Source organism: Pseudophryne corroboree, chromosome 3, assembly GCF_028390025.1.
Source record: "Pseudophryne corroboree isolate aPseCor3 chromosome 3, aPseCor3.hap2, whole genome shotgun sequence".
In the NCBI taxonomy this organism is placed as follows: domain Eukaryota; kingdom Metazoa; phylum Chordata; class Amphibia; order Anura; family Myobatrachidae; genus Pseudophryne; species Pseudophryne corroboree.
Window position 1 is genome coordinate 619,431,899 of NC_086446.1, and position 9,355 is coordinate 619,441,253.

Sequence of the window (9,355 nt, forward strand, 5' to 3'; positions counted from 1 at the left end):
GGTCCCGAAACCGGATGGCTCGGTCAGACCCATTCTGAATCTAAAATCCCTGAACCTGTATTTAAAAAGGTTAAATTCAAGATGGAATCTCTCCGGGCAGTGATCTCCAGCCTAGAAGGAGGGGATTTTTTGGCATCACTAGACATAAAGGATGCATACCTTCATGTCCCCATTTATCCCCCTGATCAGGCGTACCTGAGATTCGCTGTACAGGACTGTCATTACCAGTTTCAGACGTTGCCGTTTGGGCTTTCCACGGCCCCGAGGATTTTCACCAAGGTAATGGCAGAAATGATGGTGCTCCTGCGCAGGCAAGGAGTCACAATTATCCCATACTTGGACGATCTCCTGATAAAACCGAGATCGAGAGATCAATTGCTGAAAAGCGTGTCGCTCTCCCTGAGAGTGCTGCAGCAACACGGCTGGATTCTAAATCTGCCAAAGTCGCAGTTGATTCCAACGACTCGGCTATAGTTTTTAGGCATGATTCTGGACACGGAAAGGAAGAGGGTTTTTCTCCCAACGGAAAAAGCCCAGAAACTCCAGTACATGGTCAAAGACCTGCTAAAACCAAAAAGAGTGTCAGTTCATCAATGCACTCGTGTACTGGGAAAAATGGTGGCGGCCTACGAGGCCATCCCCTTCGGCAGGTTCCATGTGAGGACGTTTCAGTGGGACCTTCTGGACAAGTGGTCGGGGTCCCATCTACAAATGCATCAGAAAATAAGCCGGTCCCCCAGGGCCAGGGTGTCTCTCCTGTGGTGGCTGCAGAGTGCTCACCTTCTAGAGGGTCGCAGGTTCGACATTCAAGACTGGGTTCTAGTGACCACGGACGCGAGCCTCCGAGGATGGGGAGCAGTCACACAAGGAAGAAATTTTCAGGGACTATGGTCAAGCCAGGAGGCTTGTCTACACATCAATGTGCTGGAATTAAAGGCCATATACAACGGCCTACGACAAGCGGAGAATCTTCTTCGCAACCTACCCGTTCTGATTCAATCAGACAACGTCACAGCCGTGGCTCATGTAAACCGCCAGGGCAGAACAAGGAGCAGAGTGGCAATGGCGGAAGCCACCAGGATTCTACGCTGGGCAGAAAATCACGTAAGCGCTCTGTCAGCAGTCTTCATTCTGAGAGTGGACAACTGAGAAGCAGACTTCCTCAGCAGACACGATCTCCATCCAGGAGAGTGGGGTCTTCATCAAGAAGTTTTTGCAGAGATAAGTCGTTGGGGACTTCCTCAAATAGACATGATGGCATCACGCCTCAACAAGAAGCTTCGGATGTATTGTTCCTGGTCAAGGGATCCTCAGGCAGTAGCGGTGGACGCCCTTGTGACACCATGGGTGTTTCAGTCGGTCTATGTGTTCCCTCATTTGCCACTCATCTCAAAAATATTAAGAATCATAAGACGAAAAATAGTACAGACAATACTCATTGTTCCGGATTGGCCTCGAAGGGCCTGGTATTCAGATCTTCAGGAAATGCTCACAGAAGATCTGTGGCCTCTTCCTTCCAGGGAGGACCTGTTGCAGCAGGGGCCCTGCGTGTTCCAAGACTTACCGCGGTTACGTTTGACGGCATGGCGGTTGAACACCAAATCCTAGCTAGGAAAGGTATTCCGGGGGAAGTCATCCCTACTTTAATCAGAGCTAGGAAGGAGGTAACGGCGAAACATTATCACCGTATCTGGAGGAAATATGTATCTTGGTGTGAAGCCAAGAATGCTCCTACGGAAGATTTCCACCTGGGCCATTTTCTCCACTTTCTACAGACAGGAGTGGATATGGGCCTAAAGTTAGGCTCCATTAAGGTGCAGATTTCGGCCCTATCAATATTCTTTCAGAAGGAATTGGCTTCTCTGCCAGAAGTTCAGACTTTTGTGAAGGGAGTGCTGCACATCCAGCCTCCTTTTGTGCCCCCAGTGGCACCATGGGACCTTAACGTGGTGTTACAGTTCCTTAAATCACACTGGTTTGAACCTCTTCAGACGGTTGAATTAAAGTTTCTCACTTGGAAAGTAGTCATGTTGCTGGCCTCGGCATCTGCAAGGCGGGTGTCCGAATTGGCGGCTTTGTCTCACAGGAGCCCCTATCTGATTTTCCATGTGGATCGAGCGGAGTTGAGAACTCGTCCTCAATTTCTGCCTAAGGTGGTTTCGTCGTTTCATATGAACCAACTTATTGTGGTACCGGTGGCTACGGGGAACTTGGAGGATTCAAGTCTCTTGATGTAGTCAGGGCCTTAAAAATTTATGTAGCCAGGACGGCTCGAGTTCGAAAAACAGAGGCACTGTTTGTCCTGTATGCGGCCAACAAAGTTGGCGCTCCTGCTTCTAAGCAGACCATTGCTCGCTGGATCTGTAACACAATTCAGCAGGCTCATTCTACGGCTGGATTGCCGTTACCAAATTCAGTAAAGGGCCATTCCACTAGGAAGGTGGGCTCTTCTTGGGTGGCTGCCCGAGGCGTCTCGGCTTTACAGCTTTGCCGAGCAGCTACTTGGTCGGGTTCAAACACTTTTGCAAAATTCTACAAGTTTGATACCCTGGCTGATGAGGACCTCATGTTTGCTCAATCGGTGCCGCAGAGTCATCCGCACTCTCCCGCCCGTTTGGGAGCTTTGGTATAATCCCCATGGTCCTTACGGAGTCCCCAGCATCCTCAAGGACGTAAGAGAAAATAAGATTTTAAACCTACCGGTAAATCTTTTTCTCCTAGTCCGTAGAGGATGCTGGGCGCCCGTCCCAGTGCGGACTAAATTTCTGCAAGGCTTGTATATAGTTGTTGATTACATAAGGGTTATGTTACAGCTTAGATCATTCTTTGGCTGCTGCTGTTTTGTTCATACTGTTAACTGGTTCGTATATTCCATGTTGTTAGGTGTGGATGGTGTGGGCTGGTATGTATCTCGCCCTTAGATTAACAAAAATCCTTTCCTCCTACTGTCCGTCTCCTCTGGGCACAGTTCTTTAACGGAGGTCTGGAGGAGGGGCATAGAGGGAGGAGCTAGTGCACACCCATCTAAAGTCTTTAGAGTGCCCATGTCTCCTGTGGAGCCCGTCTATACCCCATGGTCCTTACGGAGTCCCCAGCATCCTCTACGGACTAGGAGAAAAAGATTTACCGGTAGGTTTAAAATCTTATTTTTTGTCGTAAGGACCGTGGGAACTACTGCCTTTGTGTACACAACCAATGTTTCTTACTGTTATATCGATAATCCACACTAAAGTTGTTACAATAAATAAATAAAAAAGTATTGAACTAGTTAGTCAGAATCACTTGAACAATTGCTGCTTCTTGGTACTTATGATCACCAAGCACAGTTACTTGTGGGGGTAACACTGCTTAACCATTTACTCTAATGGGTAAATTTACTAAGGTGGGATTTTTTTTTTAGAACTGATGTTTCTGCCCATAGCAACTAACCAGATTCTACTTAACATGTATCTAGCTGCTTCTAGAAGATAATAGATTGTATCTGATTGGGAGCTATGGGCAACATCACCAGTTCTAAAAACTCCCACCTTAGTAAATTTGCCCCTCAGAGTGCAGGGGAAAAAAATGGCAATGTAATTTAGTCTATTGTTAACTTTAAGTATTGCTTCTGAAATTGCACATTCCAAGGAAGGGAGGGGAATTCAATTGTTTTATGCGGCGCGATAATTAACCCCTTCAGTGGTGACTTTTTGGAATTTGGTCACACCTCCCAGGATTGGTTTTTCATTATTTTTTTACATGCGCGGTGCCAGGGGTTTCATTTGCTGTGTCATGCTTTTTGCCAAGGGTTTTATGCTCTGGGATCCATGCTCATTGCCTAGGGGTAGTTAGGGATGGCCATCACCCTTCGATGATTCAAAAGCATCGATGGTCTTTGGCCGATGTTGAAAACTTTTACCATCGATGGGGGAGAACCAGATGGTTTCCCACCATCAATGGTTCAGAATTTTTTTTTTCTCCAAGTGTCAGGGCACGGAGCTTAGCCCCACCCCTGGGCTCTGACTGGCCCGCATTTGTACAGTTATGTAGGGATGACCATCGATTGATCCATTCCAGATGGTTTTACACAATCGCAGTTGTCCATCAATGGTACCATCGATGGATAACCCACCGATGGCCATCCCTAGGGGTAATCCTCCACCCCCCCCTCCCCTCTCCTCCCTTGTACTCCATTCGGCTAGCCGAGTTTTGCGGAATGACGCGATGACATCACGATGCGATCGCGTCTTTCTGCAAAAGTCCACCAGACGAGCGGAGTGCAAGGAGGAGGGAGGGGGCGCAGTGGCATGCCCTGGCAAAAAAATTACGGGTAGCCAGTGTGCACAGCGCAGCTGACCCCGGAAATTTTCCGGGCATACCACTGAAGGGGTTCATAGGCACCTGGAAGGACAATTAAATTGTTTCGAGCACCCATTAATTATAGGGGTTGTCATGCCCAAACAGACTGGATTTAGCCCTCCCTTGGATGTGCATGCAGCTCAATTTGGACTATCATCCCTGAGCTGCATGCACGGACCAGCTGCGGCTGACGTCACTGTGCTATATCGCACAGTGTGTATGCCCACCGTCGGGCAGCCCAGCCCGGGAAGGGGACACACTAGGCGATGTCGCTCACCGGGCACATGGCCTAGTGTGTACCCACCTGCTCATGCATCTCATTAGTGGCTTCAAAACAAATGTTAACTTTCAAGTACAAATGTTTTTTCTTACATGTAACATTATTACAAATGCCTTACTTTCACTAACACTGGGAGGGGGGATCCTATCAGCTGTGAGTCAGTTTGCGGCGCAAGTAATGGCCCATACATATGCGAGGGATTGTCGCAATTCCCCGTTCCCTTGACGCCTGGGTCAGGGAATCGGTGATATATTTAAAACCACAGATTTGACGATCGCAACCCAAAAAAGATTGTGAACGCAGAGATTTTTAACATGCAAAATTTCACAGATTCCACAATGGATCGCTGATCATCAATGGCTGCCAATTAGCGTTTCCAAATGGCGGATCAGATCGGGGAATCAGAGAACCAGATGTATGGCTATGTATTGCACTGACAGTACCTCCGAACCCCATAGGATTGCATATAATACTCTGAGGGTCACTTAATAGAACAGACCCTTAGGAGTACACCTAAAAACAGTTTGGAACTGCTTTTTTTTTTGTTCAAACTGATGTTTATGGCTGACGACATTTTTTTATTGTGCAATATGAAAATTAACAAACACTTCTCGCACCTGATAACGCCTGTGTGTTCTACTTGTCTGTAGAACATTTGGCAAAAGACCAAAAGCAATAATGCACAATTTGAATTACATGCAGTAATTATTCCATAGCAAATAATCTACAGTTGCAGCTTTTCACTGTCAGGTCATTATAAACTCAGTCTAGAAAACTTGTCACAAGAGTATTCATCTATAAAGTACATAACCATCTAGGTTTCCCACTCATGATTTTCAGGTAGCAGAATGTTTTTCAAACAACATAGACCACTGGAGAAACACCTCCCACAGCACATTAAGCTAATGTACAAGGATGCAGCATATTTTTTTTCCTGGTTAAACACATGGAAAGTACATTGACTACTGAGACAGGACTGGAGAAATCCTATTCACCAGATCACAGTGGCATATTAAAAAGAAACCCTAGAACTGAAGACAACTTTCTTCTGTACTGGGGACGGGCTGGAGATGACAGTCCTAATGTGCAGTTTTTACATTAATAACACGGTACTATTATTTCCTCTGGAAACTCCAGTGACATTAAAATTGGGGATCCCAATAGAAGCATGCGTGGCTCTGCCCACAGCCATAGTATAACTATGGCCAGCACTAAACCTTATATCTGCATAACACCTAGAATAGGGACACTGGGCAGGGAGCGGACAAGCTGTAGTTCTTTTTGTGGGGCTGTTCTTATAGGGATACCTGAACATTACAGGCACTAGAGGCGGGAAGCAGTCAGGATCCCGGCTGTCAGAATACTGACCCTATTCTGAATTCCGACACCGGCATCCAAAATGGGTGCACCATCCCAACACCGGAATCCCAACAGCCGGGCGACACACCGTGGCGCTGGAGAGGTAAGCACCCCCCTTGGAGGGTTGGGTTTAGGCCCTGGGGACGGGGGTTAAGTTTAGGCACCTCCGGGGAGTGGTTAGGGTTAGGCTGCGAGTAGGGAGAGAACCCCTTACTCGGCCCTATCGGCTTTTTCACCAGCGGGATCCCGATGTCTGTATTTCAAACGTCGCATTTCATGCGCAGGATTTCATACTGATCCCCTAGAGACAACAATATGGACAGAGGCCATTGGGGGGCAGGCTATGCAGCCACTGACATATTCTCACCCCAAAGGACTGACCTATGCTGGCCAAGCCTCAGCCTGGAGCAGAGCTGGAGCTATCAGACATGGAGGACATGTTTCATGCCGTCTACAGCATAGAAAAGAGGACAAGTTACCCATAGCAACCAGCCAGGTTCTACCTGGAATTTATCAAATACATGCTATAAAAGGTAGAAGATAACTGGTTTCTATGTGCAACTTTCTCCACTTTTTAGGAAGATGCTACTCTCCCCCATGGGGTGAACCCCCAGGCAATACACAGCGCCCCCGGCCGGTTACCTGCAGCGAAGTGCAGCGGGGTGGATTTCCTGCCGGCAATGTCTCTGCTGTTCACGTTCTCGGCAGTCACCAGCTTCCTCACCCGGTCCACGTCACCATTCCTACAAGCTTCAAACAGCTCCCGGGCCGGCTCCCCGGCCGCCGCCGCGTCGCCGTGGGCAGCAGCAGAACCCGAGGCCCCGGCGCAGCGGCGGCCTGACATCCTCCACCAGCAGTCCCGGCCTGGCTGGACGGGGGAGGAGGAGGAGGGCGGAGCCGTCGCACCCGGGGTACGGTGCAGGGCCTGAGCTCCCAGGCCGGAGCTCCCCTTGCCGCCGCCCTGGCGGGTCACCCGGAGGCCATCCCCGGGGCAGTCCGTGCGCGACGCCGTCTTGTTCTGCAGATCAGGCCCTCGCGCCGCTGTCACTCCTCTCACGACACTCCATTCCGGGCGGCGTCTCAGTTGTAAGTCTGCGGCCCAGTTCGGTTCTGTGGGAGGATATCGGTACAGGGTTCCGGGGATCAGCAGTACAGCGCAGGCGGCATGAAGCTGACGCCGTCACGTGACTCGTCGCAGCAGGCAGCCCAGTGCGCGCTCCCGGTGACACATACCGACACACTGCGCGCGTCCCCGGCACCGCCTCCTCCCCCACCACAACAAGGCCTGGGTTCCTGTGAGCAGAGGCAGCAGCAGTCCTTCCTTCCCATAGCAACAGCAGCCGCCGTGTTATGCCCTGTCCCAGGCTGTACATATTTTGTACAATTTACATTGTACAATTCCTTTTTTTGTACATATCAATCTTATTTTTCACTACCCTCGTTCTCACTTAATGTTGGTTGTAAAGAGCTATATAAGGGCAAATGTTCCAAGTACTGGGCACTGGTTGGTATTATGGTATAGTAGGGGGTTGGGCTTGTGTGACCGCCTGTCACCATATCGATATCCTGGCTTTTAGATGTCCGGCGTGGTGGGCGAGCATAACGAAGACCCTTGCGGGCTAGCTACGCTCACCATGCAGCAGGCTCGGTGGCTCGCTTCGCTCGCCACAGGTTCTATTCCCGCATACCCTCAAACATTTTACACATAAAATCGGTATAAATTGGGAAAAGGGGCGTGGCCACACCCCCTTTCCTATACTTTCAATGGAAGTTTGGAGAGTCAAAAATCGGTACAGACCATAAAATAACGTACTGTACCTGCCAAAAAGGTACAGTTGGAGGGTATGTTCCCACTCTGGATGTCGTCGACACCCACGAGTGGGAATAGTCCTTGTTGGTTGGCATGCCAACCAATGGGTTATTAAGTGTTCGGGATTCCCACTTCGGTATTGTGTCCGGCGGACTCCCAACGGCCGGTCACATAACACATCCCGTTTATTATTATTATTATCCTTTATTTCTCTGACGTCCTAAGTGGATGCTGGGACTCCGTAAGGACCATGGGGAATAGCGGCTCCGCAGGAGACTGGGCACAACTCAAAGAAAGCTTTTGGTCTTACTGGTGTGCACTGGCTCCTCCCACTATGACCCTCCTCCAGACTTCAGTTAGAATCTTGTGCCCGGCTGAGCTGGATGCAAACTAGGGGCTCTCCTGAGCTCCTAGAAAAGAAAGTATATGTTAGGTTTTTTATTTTCAGTGAGATCTGCTGGCAACAGACTCACTGCTACGAGGGACTAAGGGGAGAAGAAGCGAACCTACCTGACTGCAGATAGTTTGGGCTTCTCAGGCTACTGGACACCATTAGCTCCAGAGGGATCGAACACAGGACCCGACCTCAATCGTTTGGTCCCGGAGCCGCGCCGCCGTCCCCCTTACAGAGCCAGAAGCATGAAGATGATCCTGGAAATCGGCGGCAGAAGACTTCGGTCTTCAACAAGGTAGCGCACAGCACTGCAGCTGTGCGCCATTGCTCCTCATGCACACCTCACACTCCGGTCACTGATGGGTGCAGGGCGCTGGGGGGGGGCGCCCTGAGCAGCAATATTAACACCTTGGCTGGCAAAAAATCACAATATATAGTCCCAGAGGCTATATATGTGATAAATACCCCTGCCAGAATCCATAAAAAAAGCAGGGAGAAAAGTCAGCCGAAAAAGGGGCGGGGCTATCTCCCTCAGCACACTGGCGCCATTTTTCCCTCACAGCTCCGCTGGAAGGATCGCTCCCTGGCTCTCCCCTGCAGTTTCAAGCACAAAAGGGTAAAAAAGAGAGGGGGGGCACTAGATTTAGGCGCAGCAATATATGATATAAGCAGCTATAAGGGAAAACACTCAGTTATAGTGTTAATCCCTGTGTTATATAGCGCTCTGGTGTGTGCTGGCATACTCTCTCTCTGTCTCCCCAAAGGGCTTTGTGGGGTCCTGTCCTCTGTCAGAGCATTCCCTGTGTGTGTGTGTGCGGTGTGTCGGTACGGTTGTGTCGACATGTTTGATGAGGAGGCCTACGTGGAGGCGGAGCAGATGCCGATAATTGTGATGTCACCCCCTGCGGGGTCGACACCTGAGTGGATGGTTTTGTGGAAGGAATTACGCGACAGTGTCGACTCCTTGCATAAAAGGTTTGACGACATACCAAATATGGGACAGCCGGCTTCTCAGCCTGTGCCTGCCCAGGCGTCTCAAAAGCCATCAGGAACTCTAAAACGCCCGCTACCTCAGATGGCAGACACAGATGTCGACACGGATACTGACTCCAGTGTCGACGACGATGAGACTAATGTAACTTCCAATAGGGCCACACGTTACATGATTGAGGCA

General features: G+C 49.6%; 1 protein-coding gene across 4 annotated transcripts in view; it reads right to left on the reverse strand.

The window, feature by feature from the left end:
* The window catches only part of TNKS2 (tankyrase 2), a 204,688-nt gene extending 197,534 nt beyond the window's left edge, over nucleotides 1-7,154 (reverse strand). For 2 of the 4 annotated variants that reach the window (XM_063961657.1, XM_063961658.1), the window contains exon 1: nucleotides 6,620-7,154. In XM_063961657.1, coding sequence (XP_063817727.1) covers nucleotides 6,620-6,821 — 202 coding nt within the window. In that variant the 5' untranslated portion in view covers nucleotides 6,822-7,154. The remainder of the gene's footprint in view (nucleotides 1-6,619) is intronic. The other 2 variants (XM_063961655.1, XM_063961656.1) reach the window with 1 other exon arrangement.
* Nucleotides 7,155-9,355: the final 2,201 nt, after the last annotated feature.